Below are 23,447 nucleotides of genomic sequence, written 5' to 3'. Positions count from 1 at the left end.
ACGCATGATTTACTGTGGCCATTTTGCTTTTAACTTTGAGTTAACAGTTTAACCCAGGTGAAAGGAGGGGTTAACCTAACTCCGGCCTTAACCTAGAGTTAAAATTAACCCTCCTTGATGAAACAGAATGAATAGACAAATTCAGAGTTAAAACTGTATAACTCGGGGTTAAGTTTTAACCCACGTTGATGAAACCAGCCCTATAAGTAGTTTCTATGGTGGTGAATACGTAAACTACATAGAATGACATAAAACTTATGAACAACAAATTTATGAAGCTGTATAATGCAGTAGAAATGGGTCCACCTATTCGATACATTTTAGTTTTTACAACTTTCTTCACATCGCACTGATATAGATAGGTCTTACGGCGACAACGGAATAGTAAAGGACTAAGAGTGGAAAGTAAGCGACCGTAACCTTAATTAAGGTACACAGGGGCCGATGACCTTCGATGTTAGGCCCCTTTAAACAACAAGCATCATCATCATCAATTAAGGTACAGTCTGGTGTGAAAATGGAAAACCGCCTTCCGGACTGTCGATCTCCCAAATGCAAGCTCACAGCTGCGTGCCTCTAACCGCACGGCCAAATCGCTCAGTTAATAAATTATTCTACCCCATTAAATTATACATTTGTCAATACGGATCAACACGAAATTCATATCATATGAAATTTATGAAGCTTGCCTATCATTGCATACCACTGTGGACCACTATGTCACTTCAATAAAAAATAAATCAGCTTTACTTTAGCATACAATTGTGAATTGCCTTAGTAGCCAGATTATACTAAAATTATTTACATCATATAGCCTATAGAGAAATAAGAGCCATATTAATAAAAAATAAAATAATTATATTTATATATAACGAAACAGTTCATATCCAGTATTACTTTAGTAATAAACTGATCTTCAGCACCAAATTTCATAACTATGAAATGTTTAACAATAGAGAAATTGACATTTTTCTGTAAAATCAGTTATTCAGAATATTATGTTGATATAACTTCTTCAATGTAATATGTTGTAAAGTCACATTAAATATGGATAACCTACTGTTTCTAAATTATGCACTACTCAAATTAAAACAAGTAATAAAAAGAAAGAAACAAATCATATAAAGACGGATAGGGACGTGAAAAGGAACACATTGGGATAAATAAAATGAAGGTCAGTGAGGCAAGAGGGAGCAATAGAGATAAGATACGACGACATACATGAAAACACACAGTCTACGAACAATTTAAAACCAGAGTTTGAAATTCAACAATTCCATAATTTAAATAATAAATAAGGAGCTCTATATCTCTAATGGATATTAACTCTGTTCTTAGTATAAATTTCTACATTCATTTCATCATCAACAATAACCGTTTCCCTGTAATATTCACACAACACTATAGGGTAGTTAGGGCAACATGTATACAGTACAAAATCAAGTTGGGAATAACCTAGAAATTTTTATAGTGAATACATACCTAATGCAGCACATAATTCTACTTTTATTCTAGCTGATTTGATACATGTGTTATCAAAATAATTAACTGCTTCCTGAGCAGCATCTTCACTTTTGTATCCAATGAAACCAAAGTGACGGAACTTGCCATCTTTGGTGTACTTTAGTTGTACGTCGGTGACAATTCCTTTCTCGCCGAATATTTCTCGCAATTTATCTTCGGTTACCTGTCACACAAAAGAAACACACGTACAGACACCTGACACTTTACCTACCATGTTACCAGCATCAATCATAACCTCAAAACGAAGTAGCACAACAAGCCTTCATATAAAATATACTATTTATATATAATATGAAATAAACAAGATTGTTTTAATACTTTAAAAATACTACAAAGAAAATACTGCCAAATGTATAGTAAAACAATCAGAAACGGCAATAAGGTAAAATGGTAAATATTAGCCTTGTTTATGAAAGCCCAGACATCTCAGGAGAAAGCAGCAATGAACTAAAAGACTTACACTTTTGGGAAGATTTTTCACAATTATACGAGACATAGTGGATCAGAATCACTGGCATTCATTAATTTCTGACAGCTTCCAAACTCACGTGTTGTCAATTTACGAGAACTACGGACAACGCCATGTTTATTTATACACTGCAACCAACGTTACAACTTAAGGGACAACATTTGATTGGATTTTTGGACCTCGTTTATTGCGATAAATTTACTGACATTCGATGTCAGTGTATACACATGACCAGAAATGAAATTTACCATCCCGTTCATCATCATACATTTTCTAAAACCATCAGAAATAAAAACAGAAGTTTGTTTCTCCCTTTTAATTTTCCCTAATACTTCCGGCGATTCTTTGTGATTTCGCAGTGATTTCCGGTTGTAATTTGTTGGCGCAGGATTCAAATTATTCAAGCTGTAGTCTGTGCTTTAAATGTTATATTGTGCTTTTTGCATTCGAAAGTGAGAAACTGTTTTGTGCAATATCCGTCAGAGAAGTAAACAGATGATATACCGAACTTACTGTGTACTGGACAGTCACCAGTGATCGGCTGTCTTATTCATCTACTAACGTCATTCCACGTCATCCCTCCACTGAAAGCTCAGAACTTTCTGCTTAGTCGAGCAGCTTGTCTCCTTACTCCCAAGTCTTTCTAGTTTTTCAACATTTTTGTACAGTAAATTACTCCTCTGTTGTCGAAAATCTCCCAGAACAAATCATGCTGCTTTCCTTTGGATCTCTTCCAGTTCTCAAATCAGATAATCCTGGTGAGAGCTCCATTCATATTCTAACTGGAGTCTTAAAATTATTTACATGCCATCTCCTTCACATATATACTACAATCCCTAAATAGCCTGTAACCACATGAAGAGGTCTGTAACTTTTATTTACAATCCTGTTAATGTGAGTACTCCAATGAAGACTTACATTAACACCTGGGTACCGTACTTACAGTGATCCCCATGAGGTAGTACTCCTACTCCATCAACACTGCAATTAAAACTCAGGGATGGTAAAACTTACAAACTGTCTTTTCACCCTGTTTACCAGGATACCATTGTCTGCTGTCCATCTCACAACATTGTTGAGGTCTTTTGTCCAGTTGCTTACAATCCTGTAACATTTATTTCTCTATACAGTAGGCTGCATCATCATCACCTGCAAAGTGCCTTTCTGTAATTCCAGTTCTTTACTTATAAGAAAATATAAAGGTCCAATAATACTGTCGCCGGGCTGAGTGGCTCAGACAGTTAAGGCGCTGGCCTTCTAACCCCAACTTGGCAGGTTCGATCCTGGCTCAGTCCGGTGGTATTTGAAGGTGCTCAAATACGACAGCCTCGTGTCGATAGATTTACTGGCACGAAAAAGAACTCCTGCGGGACTAAATTCCGGCACCTTGGCGTCTCCGAAGACCGTAAAAGTAGTTAGTGGGACGTAAAATTAATAACATTATTATTGTTAATAATACTGTCCTGCTGGACCCTTAATTATCACAGGTCAGATAATTCTCTGTTTTCTAGAAATTTAGCCACCCATTCACTCACTCTCTTATATAGACAAGTAGCGCTTTTTTAAATATTTATTTTGACCTTTGAATATTTGATTAACGAGTTCACTACCGTCAAAGTGAGACGATAACCTTTATGAATGGTGAATTGTTTTCTATCTTTAGAAGTTATCAGTTTCTGAATATTTTGGTTTTGTGTAATTTTAGATATTATTTCTACTGTTCACCATATTCTATAGTTATTTCAAATACCTACCTATTGTCCTCTTTTGGTGTTATAATGTGTTATAATTGTGCCTCGCAGTGCAGAAATACTAAATCCACCTCTATGGAGGTACCAATATCCTATAGATTTATTTCTTCTCATAAAAGTTTTGCTAAATTGTTATTCTCTCACCAACTCAATTCAGTATATTTTTATTTGTGATCCAATCTACCCGGCTTACCTACATCTTCTGTAACACCACATTTCAGAAGCTATTGCTCTCAATCTGTGCTAGTTAATGTCCAACTTTCCTATTCATATAGTGCCGTATTCCATATAAAAATCTTCAAAAAAAAACTAATGTGCACAAATACCAGTATGTTTAAAGTGAGGAAATTTCATTTCTTAAGAAAGGCTTTCTTTGCTTGCACACAATATGAAGATAAAGCTGTCAGTGGAGAGATGACATGGAATGACATCAATAGACTAATAAGTTTGAGTGGTGTCTTTAAAAGTAGGAAAGATCACAATATGAAGATAAAATTGGAATTCAAGAGGACAAATTGGGGAAAATATTCATTTATAGGAAGAGGAGTTAGGGACTGGAATAACTTACCAAGGGAGATGTTCAGTAAATTTCCAATTTTGTTGCAATCATTTAAGAAAAGGCTAAGAAAACAACAGATAGGGAATCTGCCACCTGGGTGACTGCCCTAAATGCAGATCAGTGGTGATTGATTGATGATGACTGATAGTGTTTTTTAATGTCATCCTTATTTCTTAGTTATTTTACTAACCCTAGAAACATTTTTTCATTTCCTAATAATGTTTTCTTTTTCCCTTGACTTTGTTCAGACTGCGTTCTATTACATTTGTTTTGAATTTATTTATTTTCATCTTGTACTCTACTCCTTCTCCAAAACTGTATTCATGCCATTCAGCAATTTTTCCACATCTCCAACAGACTCAGATCAAATAATATCACTGCCAAATCTCAGAGTTCTGATTTCGTTTCCTTGAACTCCGATTCCTTTACCAAACTCTGATTTAAATTTCTTCTTCTTCGTTTTGCCTCATGACTGAGGCGTCGTGACTATCATAATATTCAGCCCTCTAGCCGATGAACCATACTCCGCCATTCTTCCCTATCTAAAGCTTTCAATGTGGTTACTCTGAGAGAACACTGTAGGGGGCCGTTCACCATGTCAATCCATCGCGTTGGTATTCGTCCTCGTTGTCTGGTTCCCTGGACTTTGCCCTCAAAAATCAGCTTTTGTAGACTACCATCTCGGCGCATTATATGTCCAAAGTAGCGTACAATTTGTTGAGAGACCTTACACGATAGACGAACTTTTATCTGAAGTTGGTTCAGGATTGATGTGTTCGTGCGATGAGCTGTCCAAGGAATCCTTAACATTTTCCTCCAGCACCACATTTCAAAGCTTTCTATCCGTTCACGATCACGTTTGAGGATGGTCCACGTCTCTGATTTAAATTACCACCTGTTATATACGGACATTAAAAGTTGGATTGGGTGGGGAGGATGCACAGACAGGAAAAATGTAGCCTTGGCTGACTACTTTCTCGTAGCCCTCTATTCTTATCACTGCAGGCTGAATTTATACAAATTGTAGATAACCTTTCTTTTTTGGATTTTTAATCCCAATCACCTATAGAATCTCAAGTAACTCAGTCCGATAAACATCATCAAATCCCTTTTCTATATCTAGAAATGCCATGTATGTGGACTTGCTATTCTTAATTTGATTGTCTATGATCACATGGAGAATCAGTATTGCTTCGCATGTACCTACATTTTTCCCAAACCCAAACTGATCTTCCAACTCTTTTGCAATGTATCTCACCCTTCTTCTATAAGCAAATGTGTTAAGGTTCTGAAAGTACAAGTTACTAAACTGATGATATGGTAGTTTAACACTTGTTAGCATCTGCTCTCTAAGGATAAAGTCATTAAATCAAAAGGCATTTATATTTTGTATGTAGAGCTTCGCCACGCCAGTTTCTCCCATGGTAGCCAGTAATTCTCAAGGTATTTCATCAATTCCAAGGGTCTTGTTCCTACTTATGTAAGTATAAAAAGAGATTCTTAAATTTCTACCTCTTAATTGGGTCTTCTATTTCATCAGAATTAACAGTGTCTCCTTTCTCCAGTACGTCATTATCTACCTTTATTCTGATACGATTGTTGAACACGTTCCTGCCATCCTCCTACCTTGTCTTCTTTCCCTAGAAGTGATTCTCCATGTAAACTCTTAACCCAGGAACGATGGAGATTTTATTTTTCTCTTAACTGGTTCATTTGATCAAATCTGAAGATATTCATTGAAGGGAAGACAAATAAAAGCTATTTTGAACTGCATACTACATGTTTTGTAAAAAAATTTTCTGAGTTCCTAAACGTTATTTTTGGTTATCATTAAACAATTCAGAACTCTGGCAGCATAATTTTTACAACATTTATCGACATTCACATTATGATAACATTTTCATACGAGAACGTTATTTCATGAAACAACCGCTGATTATATACCAACTACCAAGCTTCCGGCATCATCTATGCATGTAGTTACTAGGATGTCTCATAGATTGCAGCGTGGAAGAATTGGTTTTGAGAACGTCTCGAGATCCGTGACTTCAGACTGAAGAGAGATCATTGTCCATTTCTTCGTTTCAAGCCAGATGCCCTTCCTAATGCCACGTAATTTATTTTTCAAGCAAGAGCTCCAGTCTAGGATCACCCTTATTCGTCCAGGTAGAAAGCTAACAGCTAAGCCACTACACTGAGCGTGCCTTAATAATGATAAAGTCTCAGTCTAATCCTTGGCTTTGATGATATGAAAGTGACTGAGAGCTTAAATGAGAGGATAGGACTGACATGATATTCTTTAGGGTCATGCTGTGTGAAACAGAAGGTTCAAAACTTTCCAAATTGTCAGAACATCCATTCAATTCTGAGGAAGGAGAGTGAAGTTTTAGCAAAATATACATTTTCTCTGCAGTTTGTATGGTTTCACACAGATTAAACTAAAAGAATATCATCATGAAAAATAACAACCTTAAATAGGATAGAAATCATTTCACACAATATGAAAACCAAATTCATTTATTTATATAATCCTCTGCATATTTTACAAAATAACTGCAATAAATTCTTATTGCTACATTAAAAAGACTAGAATAACATTATTTCTTCAGAAAATAACAGAACAAGTAAGTCTTTTGGCAGTTAGTTTTCTGCTTTTAAAAAGTGCAAATGTTTACATTTATGATACAATTTTATTTGGATCTCATAAACATTAAGTATTTACAAATGATTTGCAAGTACAAAGGGATATAGACATGGATGTAATATCCCATTTATTGGTGCATGAATTTTGAAAATGTATTTATCTATTCTTTATCAGAATGAGGGGAAGATAAAGAAAGGAAACAGAAAGAATCTTGAATAACTTTGGTAATAAGAAAATGTTCCATGATCTGAAAGAATCCCCCTATGGGTGGGGGCGGTAGAATAACACCCACAGTATCCCCTGCCTGTCATAAGAGGTGACTGAAAGGGGCCCCAGGGGCTCTGAACTTTGGAGTGTGGGATGGCGACCATGCGGCTCTTAGCTGAGACCTGGCATTGCTTCCACTTACTTGTGCAAGGCTCCTCACTTTCATCTATCCTATCCGACCTCCCTTGGTCAACTCTTGTTCTTTTCCGACCCAGATAGTATTACGTATGGAGGCCTAGGGAGTTTTTAATTTTCATGCCCTTCGCGGCCCTTGTCTTCCTTTGGCCGATACCTTAATTTTTCGAAGTGTCGGACCCCTTCCATTTTTTCTCTCTGATTACTATTATATAGAGGTTGGTTGCCTAGTTGTACTTTCTTAAAACAATAATCACCACCACCTCTGAAAGAATCTGAAGAAATGGTTAGGATACTGATTAAAATCAGCTTCTATGGCAATAAACAGGGGACACATCATCATGGTAATAGGTTCAGTATCCTTGTCGCGAGGCAGTACAGCCCTTTTCAGGCACAGCACCAATGGAGGCAAGCTGCATGCACGCTTTTAAATACATACCATACGCAAATTGTTAAGTTCATTGGCAGTTTTACAAAACCTCCATGTCAGCTATTTTAAAATAACTTCTGAGCTAATCTGTCTTTTGGTAAACACAAATTGATGTCAGATTACATATGTATGAATAATCTATTGTATTCCATCATATATGGTCCTGGAACGCGGGTGTGAGCTTGCACTCAGGAGATCGTGTGTTCTAACCACACTGTCGGCAGCCCTGAAGATGGTTTTCCGTGGTTTCTCATTTTCACACCACGGCCGCTTCCTTCCCATTCCTAGGCCTTACCTATCCCATCGTCGCCATAAGACTTATCTGTGTCGGTGCGACATAAAGCAAATAGCGAGAAAGGAGGAGAGATACCTGGGTTGAGCCAGGCAGACATCAAACCTTTCTCTTGAAGAATAAATCCCACTTGAGGGTTGGGAAAGCTTAACATTTTGTTTATTTATTTTTCAAGCAAGAACTCCAATCTGCTACGAGTTTCCGAGGAAATGTGGTTCGCTCGGTGCATTTCTTTCTATCTGACACCCCTGGGTGAGCTGTGCATCTAGGAGTATGATGAGGATGATAATGATGAGGTAGGAAGAGTGTGAAACTTGCTGTCGGCACATAGCCTACTCTTGTTGAATAACACCAAGTTATGCTCAAGGCTCAACATTTCCATCTGACAGACGAATTGTCATCAACAGCGCTGTATCCCCTCACTCCATATGAACTACAGAGAGGTTTGGAATTTAATCCAGGATTTTGAAATGCAATCTAGTGATTAGAAATTTTTTTACTACTACTTCTCCTACCCTACTGGCCAATATTCTGATGGTGAGATTTTTTCGATCAGCAGGACTCGAACCGGCTAACCACGTTATCAGACCATATAGACTTGATACATTAATTATCATGGCCACCATTAATGGCATCATTTAAAACACCATACAAGATCTTGTTTGCATAAGCAATATTAACTCCTAATGGATACCACTGTCCATAGTAGAATGAGGGAAATTTTACCTCTTGGTGATGGGAAAACTATCGCCTCTGAATAGGAAGAGGATCTATAGGAGACTGGAAATATAATTCACAAAAAGCTCATTATTTCAGTTCACAAAATGATTAAAGCAGGATTTTAAGTTGCAGTATGAGCAGTGAATATAAAACATGTCACTGTACAAGTAAAAAAAAAATGCTTCATTTAACCCTGGAGTGGTTGCGCAGCGTCTGAGAGACAGTACACTAGATTATTTCTGTCACTGCAAGGAAACTATCAAGGCCACTGACCAGAAATTCTGACTGCCTTTCAACTAACTATTCACAATCAACATAATAAAGCATCAGTACGCCAGTGTTAGTCTAACGAGGGAACATCGGCAATGGTTAAGTCTCCGATCGCGATGAAACTTGGAGAACCCTTTGAGGTACACATAAAAAAGATGTCAGCATCAATTTTGGGTGCTGACATTCATTAGGGAGCTAGCTAAGGGGCATAAAAGTTAGGGCATTTCAAGTTCCGCACAAACAGAGATGAATACCTGCTGGTCATTGCCAAGCCTGCCTCGTGCCACACCTCTGCACCTCCTCCCTTCCCCCATCCTTCTGGTTCCCCGCTGCATGTTTCTATTCTCCCCGCGGCTGCCCGTCTGCTTACCTGCTGAATGGGACCGGTATTACACTTTGTGTACTCTATCACCCTTCCTCATACCTTTCCTTTGTAATTCCCACATTGTATTTGTCAGTTTACTTTTTCTAAAATGTTTATGAAAACATTTGAGATAATTCCTTAAGCATAATGTCGTTGAGCGTGTCAAAAATTATCTAGTGCTGAAAATTAAAGCCTAAAATTCCACATGCAGCGCAAAAGACCGCGCTTCAGTTTACATTGTTATGGCCTATGTCACACAGTGTGACATCACCTCGTGAGCGTCAAAACCTAGGCTATCTGAAAACAGTTGACTGCTTAACACTCAACCTCAATTGGATCATAAAACTGCAGCTCCCAAAAGTTCAGCGGACCTCCTTCACCGTGACTTCCGTGATTTGCTTGAAGATGACAAGTCTTTTTTCTTACAGACAAATGAAAAAGTCCATTTTAACCTGATAAGCTTGATCTACATATTAACAGATTTCTGTTAAGATATTGTAATGATAAGCAGACGGTCTCAACACTAAATTGTGCGACTATGGCAGACCATAATAATGCCACATTGAAATACAATGGATCAACAGTCAACCAGCTGTATTTTAATACATCACAGACAGACATTTCATAAATTTGGGACATAACATGAAAGATTCTCATGTTTGAATTTTTAACATTGTTGTATTGTCATTTTGTCTGCAAACTGTTGGCACATATTGACACTATATTTGCAAGTAGTACAGGAGATATTATAAGTAGAATTTTGTAAACAATATAAATTTATTAAGTATGAGCCATGTGTTAATAGAAAAAAAGTTAGCGTAAATTGTATAATATTGTATTATAGGAAAATTTTCTTCTCTTGTTAATTTAATATTTAGTGCTTGACAATAATGTATTTTAGTGTATCATTTGCCACCGAGGTAGACACCTCATTTGCAAATAAAGTGATTTTGATTTGATTTGATTTGATTTGATTTGATTTGATTTGATTTGATTTGATTTGATTTGATTTGATTTGATTTGATTTGATTTGATTTGATTTGATTTGATTTGATTTGACATAGTTTATTTTAAATAAAGTTATTGATATGCAGACATTTCACAGAATTGGGATACAATGTGAAAGGATTTTCATTTTGAATTTTCTAATATTGTTGTATTGCCATTTTGTCTGCTATCTGTCGGCACATAGTTCATTATAAATAAGGTCTTTGATACATGTGATTTTACCAACAAGCTGAAGAAGAGAATTTGTATTCTCAAAACATGTACTTGTATGTGTATGTAAGTTTGTATATAAGTAAATGACTGTTTAAATAATACATTCTGAATTGCATGACTGGGCAGAACCTGGATACAATTAACTGTTATGATACCTTCATTTTTCATTTTTTACCTCTTCCATTTTCCTTCTGATTAGTGTTATCGGAGGATGGTTACCAAGTTGTTCTTCCTCTCAAAACAACAATCACACCAGCATTTAATTTTACGTAGCAAGGACGTGACCTGTGAACCCTCAATTTAATTTATGTAAATGTTATTTTTTATCTATGAAGCTAAACTGAATTGTTTCTTTCCATTGATTAATTTTAACTGCAGAAAATATCCACAACAACTTAAAAAAGGCAAAAAAATGCATTAAGGTATCAAATAAGCTACAGAAGCTAAAAAAAGACCCCAAGGAAAAGGCAAAATAATAACTGGCCCTACCATTCCCAAATGTACGGAAACATGTTTGTCTGTATGTGACACTTCGATATATCCACCTATATAAAAAAGGCATTTTGCTTAACCTCCAGGCTCTAGTTATTACACTAATCTCTCACTTAAAAAAATAAATAATCTTCAATCAATTTTAAAGCTGCTAAGGTCAAAGTGTATCAAGACAACAGATCCATGTATCAGAAGCTAGTGGAACGGTCTTTGGAGTTATCAGGCCTGTTCATACGCTCCCTTCTACTACAGGGTTTATAAATTAATCTTTCTGCTTGGGGACTGCATTTACAAGGGATATATTTGTATTCAAATGCTCGGAATTGCATGAAAATTGCTAGGGAAGCTCAAATATGGTCACTAAAAACGGCTGTAGAGTTCTTTTACGTGTAAAATTACTTACTTGCTTAATTTTACATGGAAAATAACCCTACAGCAAATTTCAGAGACATATTGGAGTTTCTTATGTAATTTGAATTTTTTTTTACAGGTGGCCCCCGTAGCCCGCTCCCCCGCCGTGACCATCGGCTCAATCTACATGGCCTCCAACATGCTATTAATTTCTAAGAAGAAAGAATACTTCCCTCATTAGATAAAGAGTTGGAGGAATAATTTACATAGCAACCCATCAGCTTCTCTGCAGGAGAATCAAACATCTGATGTTACAGTTGAATAGATATCTTGTGAAATTCTGCTTTTGATTCTGTTTCCTTTCAGTAACACCTTATACATCTCTTAGAACCAAGCCCAAGTTAAAGAGTGACAGAAGTCAGAATACTAAAAGTATGACCACCCTATAACAATACAATATGTACAAGAGATCACTTTTCAAATGTTTAATACTGTACAAAGTAATAATTAAGTAAGGAACCTATTGAATATCTTGATTTGTACACAATTCTTCAACTTCAGCTTCCTTCCTCTTCACCTATATACTCTGAAACAACAAGAAAGACAAATTATTCTTAATATACTCCTTCTAGTACCAACTCACTTCAAGAATAATAATGGAAGCATAAACTATCAGTGTTTCCTCTGGTGAACTGCAGCGATATCTTTCTCTATACGAATACAAGCTAGCAGTGATATGAAAAACTAAGCTGAGTGTTTCATTGATAATTAATATACAAGCTGTTTTTGAATTAGTCCAACTAACTTTGGAATCAGACAAGAAACCTTTTCTTCTTAAGACAGTTTTCTTCTAAAGAAGTCTATCAATGAGACAAACATAGTGGACAGAATTAAAGTATTTGGTTATTAGAAAATACCGGGTGAGCAGAATAAAGCAGAACCGTTCCATCCTGTGCGTGGGAATTCCTGAATGAGTGAGTCAGATGAAATACAGTGCCGGATGTATTCAAGGCCCCACTACCACACCAGGTTTCAGTCTTTGTTGAATGTTTGCAAACGCAGCAAGTGTTTCGTTGTTGACATTAGAACAGTGTGTGAATTCAGTGAAATGGCTCAGGTGGCTCAAGTCGGGTATCGGTATTCTGTTCCCCAAGGTTGATGATGATGATGATGTTTGTTGTTTAAAGGGGCCTAACATCTAGGTCATCGGCCTCTAATGGTAAAAAATGAGATGAAATGGAATGACAAATTAAAAGTCCAAAATCCTCCACTGACCAGAATTCAAAACGTGAGGATGAAGAATGAATGGATGGATATGAATTTAAAATAATCAGCGGATCCAACCCCCAATGTCTCGCATTCACAGAAACTGACGTGAAACAATAGTATTACTGACCAAGGGACTGTGTCTATACCATAATACTGAATCGATGATGCTTTTAGTTGAAAGGGGTCCAAAACTCAAGTCATCGGCCCCTCATAATGGTACTTATCACTAGGAAAGTAGAACCATGGTATTTGTCATGTTGCGGTACTAATCAAAAGTAGCATAGACTCGCGGCATTCCACACAGTATGGTACTACTCACAGGTAATGAAATTCGCACATAGAATTCAGACCTATGGTGTTTCACACATTGTGGCACCATTTACAGGCAACGCAAACCTGTGGTGTTCATCACATACCTATACTAACCACAGGGACCTGCACTATCTCGTGGTGTTCCGCATATAGTGGGTACTAATCATAGGCCAGCCAGAACTATGGTGTCGCTCCTAAAGTGGTACTAATCACAGGTACTGTAGAAGCCGGCAACGCACTCTGTTGCTACTAATCACAAACCTATTTTGTACCTAACATAGTGGTACTACGCGCAAGTGAAATAAACCCATGGTGTTCCCCGCGTGGTGGTACTAATCACAAGTAGTTTCATGGTTCTGATACAATCAACCCTTGGTCGCCCTTTTTAGTCACCTCTTACGACAGGCAGAGAATACCATGGGTGTATTCTTTGTCTGCATACCCCACCCACAGGGAGTGTTCCCCAAGGAGTATTCATTTACGATTCATACGTCTGTACAGAAAGTGTGATGGCCGTAAGGAGATTATTTCGAGAGAAGTTTCCGGATATCCAAGTTCCAGGTCGACTTTGATTCATAGATTTGTAAATAAATTATGTAAGATAGGAAGTCTTCTTGATAAGAAACATAATAAACTATGTACACTACTCACACAAGAAACTGTAGGTAACATTGGTAACACTCTCGAAAGGTCTCCTACAAAATCACTTCGACGAATTGTTCAGGAAATGGAAATTTCCAATGGTTCTGTTCAAACGGGCACAAAGTTACAGAAATTAAAGCCGTATAAAATTACTGCAGTGGGGGGCATTGGAAGAGAAAGTGTACAAAACAAATCCACACACCTTAGATGAACTTCAAAATTACATTCGTCAAGAAATTGCTGTCATTTCTCAGAGGGAACTGCAGAGGGTAATGAACAATTTCCTAACCAGGTGCCAGAAATGCTTGAACAACAAAGGGAGGCAGTTTCAACATCTCCTAGCATGATATATGACAGTACTTTTATTTTTTGTGTTGTTTATTTGTTTGTAAGAAATAGCTTACGCGAGAATGTATTTACTGTGGACATCCTGTCATGCATGCACCTCCTGGTGCAGGCTGCGCTGCCGGGCTGCAACACTAGTTCCGCTTTATGTTGCTCACCCTATATTAACTAAAAATACTGTGTTGTATTGAAATTAATGTTGTTGCCCACGGGTTCCATAATAATTGTCTAAAAGAATAGTTCTCCATCTGATTCTAAAATTTGTTGGTCCAATTTAGAAATACCTTTTAAAACAGTGGTTTGAAATATCATTAGAGTAACACACTAGTCTTTCTTTAGGATATTTTTATTTCACTCATTTTTCACTGAAGTGAAGACAACTATTGTACAGTAAATACTCCTATGGTGGAAGTCTTTTTTTTTTTTTTGCTAGGGGCTTTACGTCGCACCGACACAGATAGGTCTTATGGCGACGAAGGGACAGGAAAGGCCTAGGAGTTGGAAGGAAGCGGCCGTGGCCTTAATTAAGGTACAGCCCCAGCATTTGCCTGGTGTGAAAATGGGAAACCACGGAAAACCATTTTCAGGGCTGCCGATAGTGGGATTCGAACCTACTATCTCCCGGATGCAAGCTCACAGCCGCGCGCCTCTACGCGCACGGCCAACTCGCCCGGTAGGTGGAAGTCTTAAGACTGAACCTTGAGCCAGGTCGTGACCAGTTTTTCTGCGGAAGTTACTAGTATCTGTTGGTCTTTTTTAAGTCAGCCAGAAATATGGAAGCCAAATTACAAGAGGTCTAGACTGGGGTAGCATAGGGTAGGACCTCTGAATGCAAATATTTCAGTATGAGATCTGGCATTATTTCAGAGAGAAATCAATATCAGTAATAATGAATATCATACAAGGCACATTCATTAACATGCAATTACAGTCTTATGATATTACATCAGTGCAGATTCTACCCATGTTCACAAGTGTTCCATTTCCAGTCACGCCCTTGATCCAACCACAATGCTAATCCATTGACATTTCAAACCACCCTTACAAGCGATTACTGTACCTCTGAAATAGAAGATTTTACAAACACTGATGAGTCAAAACATTCTGATTTTCTTATTAACCTAATGGTATTAAGTATTCAGTGACAGCAATATTTTAGTGTTTGGTATCTGTTAGGTCATCAGCCTAGAGGCTGGTTGGATCCTCAAATAGCACCACCAAAGGTTATGCAGTTATAAGGAAACCACAAAAACCAATGGCAGCACCAAAATGAGGCGTACTAGGCAAGACGAGGAGTGAGGTAGTTTGCCATTGCTTTCCCCACTGGGTCAGAAAGTGCTATTGCAGCACGACTGACCCTATGAGCAACACCTTTCATAACACTCAGATGCACTAGTCGTGCCCTGAATGTCATTACTCAGCACCACCCATACCCCAGCAGCTTCCATATTGTCACAGCCATGGATGAGACTGGGACTTCGGTGAAAGCTACACTTTACTCTGGCCTGTGCCAAGAGATGGATACAAAAGTACTGTATCCATCAAGAAATGGCAGTAGGCAAGTGTTTGGTATACAAGGCTGAAATTAGTCATATAGAGCAGGTATTTTTTTTTTTAAACATTTTCTGTGGCATAGACTTCTTTGAAAATCTGGTGATATCTATGGACAACCTATAAAAATTTGGAGGCTGCTGCTTGTTGTTTAAGGGGGTCTAACATCTAGGTCATCGGCCCTAATGGTACGAAATGAGACAAAATGTAATGACAATTTAAAAATCCAAAATCGTTCACTGACCAGAATTCAAAACGTGAGTAAAACCTTGCATTACTAAGTGTTATTGTATTGAATAGGTGGAACCATAATATATTTTAAATTTAATCATTCATTCCAGTGACACTCTCCAGTATAATTTCATTTCATCTGTCAGTCATTAGTCAGTGCCCCAGATGAGCGCACCAGGCTTCGGCACACTTCCTACCTTCACCGCTAGATGTGGACTTCATTCATTCCATTCCTGACCCAGTCAGGCTGAGGATTTTCAGCATTAATTATAAAGAATCGACAGAATGAGAAGGCGTGGACAAACATGAAATACAAAAGGACAAAACAGGGGAAGAACTGATATTGATGAAGAGAGAGAACCTATTTACATGATGGCAGTGTACAAAATTATAGAGACTTCTTATCTTCTATGACATTTTTATGACTAATTTAAGCTGTAGTCATTCTGTAAAAGAATATTAGTGCACCATCACGGCATTGTCCTGTATAGGAGGCTAGCAGTGGTGTCTCAACGGCACACTAGCGCCAGCATCTTGGAAAGGTGCAGCATTCCAACTGATGAGCCCACTGCTACACTGGGGCCAAACGCTGGTAATTTCACAATTGACAAAGCCTAAAGACTTAAAGAGCTTAAATGTTTTTAACATTTGCAATCAATGAAATTAAATTATGGTTTCCTTCTAGGAACCTTATTTTTTGAGATAGTCAGAATGTTTAGACTCACCAGCACATCTGATAAAAAGCACACAAAATATATTTTAAAGCGATATCAAAAGCCACATATATCACATGGTGAAGAGGCAACAAAATAAAAGAGCTTATATTACTTGTTAAATCAGCAGGAACATTCATAAGTGACGTCGTTTACTTTGTCTCTTGTGCAGCTCGGAATGTATAGAGCTTGACTGCGGAGAATTGTTAGATTCTGCATTACCTGGAAAGCCTGAAGACACTGAACATGGTCATCAACTGGATGGATGGTTGACAAAATAGGGAGTTCCTCAATTGTTCAAAAGCTTTGATGGGGCAGCCATGTTGCTTACACGACTAACACATGCCTCATAAATTATGAATTTCACTATGGTCCATATTGACAATTAATCACTATCAAAGAGTAGAGTAAGGTCAACCTATTCAATACCATTAGCTTAATATAGTGTCCTATATAATTGGTACTAGTTTCAACAACTTTTTGTGAATGACCCCTTCAAGCTACAATGAAACCATTACTCATGTTACTATTCAACAAGACATAATTTATAAATCAAGTGGGTCAACTATAAAGATAATGAATACCAACTCCAAGATCGACCCAAGAACACTTGGTTACTATAAGAACATTGACATAGTTCAACACCAACCACAACAGTTTTAATGTGTCATTCTAGTTTCAATTTTAAATGTGTAGTCTGACTTCATCAATGTTTTAGACATAGATTTTAAATTAAGACATACCAAATTGTATTCTTTATTGTTAGTTGTATGTAAACATATGTTTCCAATTAGATCATGGCTGAAGATGACCCAATGTATGTAGGGTCGAAACTAGTACCAATTATATGTTGTTGTTTGAATCATCAGTCCATATAGTGGTTTGAGGCGGCCATCCATGCCACCCTATCCTGTGTTAACCTTTTCATTTCTACGTAACTATTGCATCCTACATCTGCTCTAATCTGCTTGTCATATACCTTGGTCTACCCCTACTGTTCTTACCACCTACACTTCCTTCAAAAACCAACTGAACAAGTCCTGGGTGTCTTAAGATGTGTCCTATAGTTCTATCTCTTCTTCTTGTCAAATTTAGCCAAATCGATCTCCTCTCACCAATTCGATTCAGTATCTCCTCATTTGTGATTCAATCTATCCTCTCACCTTCAACATTCTTCTGTAACACCACATTTCAAAAGCTTCTATTCTCTTTCTTTTTGAGCTAGTTATCATCCATGTTTCTCTTCCATACAATGCCACACTCCAGATGAAAATCTTCAGAAACATCTTTCTAATTCCTATATTAATGTTTAAAGTGAGCAAATTTCCTTTCTTAAGAAAGCTCTTCCTTGCCTGTGCTAGTATGCATTTTATGTCCTCCTTACTTCTGCCATCGTTAGTTATTTTACTACCCAAGTAAAAATATTCATCTACTTCCTTTATGACTTCATTTCCTAATCTAATATTTCCTGTATCGCCTGTCTTTGTTCAATTGCACTCCATTACTTTTGTTTTGGACTTATTTATTTTCATCTTGTACTCCCTATCCAAGACTTCATCCATACCATTCAGCAGCTTGTCAAAATAATCTGCAGTCTCAGTTAAAATAACAATATCATCAGCAAATCTCAAGGTTTTGATTTCCTCTCTTTGGATTGTGATTCCCTTTCCAAATTCCTCTTTGATTTCCTTTACAGCCTGTTCTATGTAAACACTGAAAAGGAGGGGGGCCAAACTGCAGCTTTGCTTAACTCCTTTCTCAATTGCTGTTTCTTTTTCAAAGCCCTTGATTCTTATCACTGCAGACTGATTTTTATACAGATTGTAGATAATTCTTCATTCTCGGTATCTGATCCCAATCACCTTCAGAATCTTATAGGACACTATATTAAGCTAATGGTATTGATGATGATGATGATGCTTGTTGTTTTAGGGGCCTAACATCGGAGGTCATCGGCCCTAATGGTATTGAATAGGTGGACCTTTCTCTACCCTTTGATGGTAACACATGCCTTGCAAAGCAAGTGATGTATTCTCAATCGAAGAATAGAAATATAGTATCAGGGAGAACAGGAAAAATGATGCAGAGATGTTCCAAACACTGATAAGAAGAACTATCGCATTGACTTCAGCAAGTGGGAGGGAGGAGCATCTGACTGGTCAGTGTGGCAACGTATTGTTCACCGAGTCGCACATCATTTTGAACAGCTACGATTGAAGCACGAGTCTGATAAAAGAGATCGTAAAACCGAATGAGAAAATCAGAGAAAAAAATTATCAATTGGTTCTGCATTGCAGCAAAGTTGGTGGTTCTAGAATGGGTCTCTGTGGCCAACTCAGTACCCATAATCAGCGACCTCGATGCACTCTGAAGATGATTATTATACTTGCCACTATCATAGAGTTCAAATTTTCAGTTCTAACATCCTCTTTATGTGATTTATAGATTAATAACAGTTTGTTAATATGGAGCATTCAAAGGTTGTGTATGGTGCTAAGAAAACAAAAGTGAACATTTACTCTATAAATACCATTTTAAACATATGTGTTATCATGCACCAACACCTTCCTAGGACATTATGTTTACATTGAAAGAATATTAAATTAGTGTATCATCATTTATAAGCAACATAATACTTCAACTTGGGGAAACTGGTATGTGATGGAGAACCTAGTCATGCGAGGAGTTCAGTACAACGTAAGACAACAAAATCGTATATACGCAAATGATCCCAGCATTTCCTTTCTTATTTTTTAAATTTGTTGGCAAAATGTTGCAGTGAGGGGTATAATTTGCATCAAGGTTGGTACAGTACTCATGACATACAGAAATCTGGACGTTGTTGTTTTTAACAACAATGATACTATCAATACTATCCACCTTTAGGTGGTTACAGTTTCATACAATATTTCTTTATGGGACATGTTTCACTCATTTATTGAGCATCCTCAGTCTTCACTATTGTTCAAGGTCATCATTTTAAGACGATTTAGGATTAAGTTAAGGCTGAGGATGCTCATTAAGTGAGTGAAACATGTCCCATAAAGAGATATAATTGTATGAAACTGTAACCACCTAAAGGTGGATAATATTGAATAGGTGGACAATAAATAATTTCCTATTATAATAATTGTTGTTAATAACAGTATTCAATACAGATTAACCATGAGGATAACGACCTGTAGTTGGTGTTTTTCTGCCCACTCTGCTGTTGTCAGCCGCATACATGTTGTGTCATTTGCATGGTGTCAGTTTAAGTAGTGTAGTACCGAGTGTTTGGGATGATAATATGCAGGCAGATCAATAAGTATCTGTAATTTTGCTCTAATTGTCTTTAGGTTGGATCTCTGGCATTGTGTGCTCACCAGCTGCTAGAAGGCACAGTTGTTTACATCTGTGGTAGGTTTCAGCGTTATCAGATCAGTACAGCTTGCGCTGTTGCGACTTAAAGATGGCCGTGCCACTCTTTGCTTGCACCAAGGAAGAAGATTGTTCCGTAATCCTCTTTTTGTGGTCTGAGGATGTACCAGAAGCAGAAATTCATAGAAGACTTTCAGCACAATATGGGGGCAGTGTTTTGCCACAGCGAAGTGTTTACCAGTGGATAGAACAGTTCAAAAGGGGTCGCATGAGTATGAAGGATGAGGAAAGATCCGGGCGTCCATCTGCAGCCGTAACTGATGCCAATACTGAACAATTGCGTGATATGATCCTGAATAATAGACAAGGGACTGTTCTATGAATTTCCGCTCTTGGTATACCCTCAGACAACAAGAAACGAATTATGGAATGCTGTTCTTCCATTGTGCAAACAGAGTGGCGCAGCCAGCTTTACATCACAACAGTGCAAGCTGTACTGATCTGATAATGCTGAAACCTACCACAGATGTAGATAATGGTGCCATCTAGTGGCTGGTGAGCACACAATATCATAGGGCCAACCTAAGGACAATTTGAGCAAACTTGCAGATACTTATTGACTTGCCTACGTGTATAACAAATTCCAACTTGTAAGTTTGAGAAGTTCCACCTTTCCACCAATTTAAAAAATCAGTCCATTTCATTTGTCAAGAAAATTCCCCATTTCCATTCACATCAAGTGTTGAATGTTGCAAACATTTGCATACGTGTCCACTGCTGTTTCATTTAATTGTCAAGAAACTTTAAGATCCCTTTAACTTGGGATAATTTTTCAAGTGGTATTTTATGAATAACACATCTTTCACATCAACAGATGTTAAATAGTGAGAATGAAGGAAAAAACCAAAGATTCTTTACATATTTAGACCTTTTATTTTGTCAAGGAGAAGTTGTTAATTGTGTTTTATTTATTTAACTCGTGTTTTTGTGCACATTTTAACTGCAAATCAAGATCACAGCTATGAAAAATGAAACGTAAACAAAAAAATTAATGAAAAATAAAATAAAAAATTAAATGGTAGAAAGGCGGAACTACCGTAACTTACAAGTTAGAATTTGTTATATATAATCTGAAATGCTGCTGGACTATACTTGCTGAAGTTTACAGTGTGATGAGTTGCTCATAATTTTATAACTTATTGTACTGAAGTATTTATGGTTTTCAATATAAATATTTAACAAAGCTATACAAAAAAATAAAATAAAAATTTATCTTCCTAAAATTAGGGTGCAGGGATTATTTGCATATATAATAAAATGCAAAATTTGGTAAAATTAACAAATTTTACTGCTTATAACAAGTATAAATTACACATTTGAGAATAATCGGTCCCTTGCGATCATTTCCTGTGTCCTACGAGCAGATGGTATACTGAAACATAGAGAGATCATCCATGCAATGATATACTGTAGTTATTTAAACAAATCAAGTGCTCTACAGTACAAATTTAAATGTGTTAAAAACAAACATTAGACTAAAGTACAAGAAGATTTTGTCACCTTCTCAGGAGAAGACAATAAGCAAATTGTACAGCATCACATTAACAACCGTCCATCAGGTTCTATAAATAAAATGAAATAAAACATACAAAGAGATTTGTTAGAACTAATTTTAATGTCCTAAACAAATAGCTTCTACACAAAGTTTCTGCAGCAAAACCTGCAATATAACAAGTGAGACAGATAAATAAGCAATGTAAATGGCAGGTTTAGTAATAAACCAAACTAAAATTATTTTCCCTATCACAGAACAACTAGTCGCAAATGCAAACTCAGATAAAATTACAATATCATCGACATCAGAATTTTGATTTCCTCTCCTTGAATTGCATTTCCTTTTCCAAATTCCTCTTTGATTTCCTTTCCTGCCCATTTTATGTAAAAATAGAAAAGAAGAGGGGACAAACTGCGGCCTTGCCTAACTCCTTTCTGGATTGCTGCTTCTTTTTCATAGCCCTCGATTATTATCATTGCAGACCGATTTTAGTTTGTACAGATCACACAGTTGATATAAATTGGATCAAATTTTCATTGTTACTGTGTCAAATCGTGTATAATGTGGCTGCTGGCATCCTGTACGGACCACTTTTGGTTTGAATTTGATAATCGCCTAACTTTGCAATATTGATTACGTGTCTCATTATGATGATCATGAACTGCAATATTTGTGTAGGTGTACGTCAGCTATTTGTGTTTGTCCTAGCAACAGTTACTCTGTATTTGTTGGAAGAGTTCTGCACAGCTTCTCTGACCATACAATTCAGCTGCCATTCTGAAATACGTTCTTAATACACTCATGTTCATAAAAACCAGAAAACCTTGAAATACTAGAGAGAGGAAGTTCATATTCACACGACATGTGCATTAGTATGTTCTGAAGAAATGATTAGCATTTGAACCATGTCGGCCCTCAGGTTCAAGTTCCACATCGATATCTCGGCGCACCACCACCGACTGGTAAAATGTGTCTGCGGCTCTCGTTGTCACTATAAACCGAAGGTAATGGATCAGAGTGACTTGAGCAGATGTGCAGGATGCCTCGTAGATGTATGCAGGAACCGTACCATCAAATTAATGAGTTTGAAAGAGGGCAAATTATTGGCCTGAGAGAATGTGATAAATCCATCTGGGAAATTACTGCTCACGTGGGATGAAGTGTGTTGGCAGTGCAACGGGTGTGTATAGAACAGTTCACAGAAGGCAGTAGAACATTACTAAATGGGTCTGGTCACACCACCCAGACTACCCCCCTGAGAAAATCGACACCCCACCTGAATAGAATTGCAGGACAGATCTGCGTCCTCCTCAACTCTGATGCAACAGTGGAACAGTGTAACAGATCATACACTATACGGAGTGATAGTCCGTAACAGTTTATTATGGTCTGGGTTACCGAAGCGGCATCCACTTTTCCGCCTACCTTTGATTAATGTGCATAAACATGCTAGACTGCAATGGTGTATGGAACGATGTCACTGGGGACAGGAATGGCAGTAGATAGTTTTTGGATGAATCCAGGTTCTGTTTGTTTGAAAATGATGGCTGCATTTTGGTTCACTGCAGACGAGGGATAGTCATCACAATGAATGCATTCTCACTAGACATATAGCACCAACTCAAGGCCTTACGGTGTGGTGTGCTATTGGGTACAGCTACAAATCACAGTTGGTGTGTGTCCAGGGCACTGTGACCAGTTTGACCTACGTGAATGACATTCTGCGACCCGTAGCCGTACCCTTTCTGCACGACACCCGAGACGCCATATTTCAGCAGGACAATGTTCGACACATGTTGCTCCTCGAACATGTGCCTTCTTGTCACAGGATGTCAGACTGTTGCCCTAGCCCGCCCGATTACCGGACTTGTCGCCAATCGAAAATGTGTGGGTTATGGTGAAATAATGGGTGAGGCACTGTGACTTAATGCCAACCATCAAAGATGAACTGTGGAACAAGGTGAATGCAGCATGGATGGC

At 37.5% G+C, this 23,447-nt stretch overlaps 2 protein-coding genes across 3 annotated transcripts in view; both read right to left on the bottom strand.

Annotated features, from left to right (window-relative positions):
* Positions 1-2,117, bottom strand: part of LOC136882359 (probable RNA-binding protein 19) — an 80,451-nt gene extending 78,334 nt beyond the window's left edge. For both annotated transcript variants that reach the window (XM_068229545.1, XM_068229546.1), the window contains exons 1-2: positions 1,985-2,117; positions 1,483-1,687 (exon numbers count right to left, since the gene is read on the bottom strand). In XM_068229545.1, the coding sequence (XP_068085646.1) occupies positions 1,483-1,687; positions 1,985-2,020 (241 nt within the window). In that variant the 5' untranslated portion in view covers positions 2,021-2,117. The remainder of the gene's footprint in view (positions 1-1,482; positions 1,688-1,984) is intronic.
* Positions 2,118-10,060: 7,943 nt separating this feature from the next.
* Positions 10,061-23,447, bottom strand: part of LOC136881951 (kinesin-like protein KIF12) — a 385,645-nt gene continuing 372,258 nt past the window's right edge. Inside the window, exon 17 of the mRNA XM_067154417.2 lies at positions 10,061-12,075. Coding sequence (XP_067010518.2) covers positions 12,063-12,075 — 13 coding nt within the window. The 3' untranslated portion in view covers positions 10,061-12,062. The remainder of the gene's footprint in view (positions 12,076-23,447) is intronic.

The sequence above is a fragment of the Anabrus simplex genome, chromosome 10 (genome assembly GCF_040414725.1).
Source record: "Anabrus simplex isolate iqAnaSimp1 chromosome 10, ASM4041472v1, whole genome shotgun sequence".
In the NCBI taxonomy this organism is placed as follows: Eukaryota; Metazoa; Arthropoda; class Insecta; order Orthoptera; family Tettigoniidae; genus Anabrus; species Anabrus simplex.
This window is presented reverse-complemented; position numbering and strand designations above follow the sequence as displayed.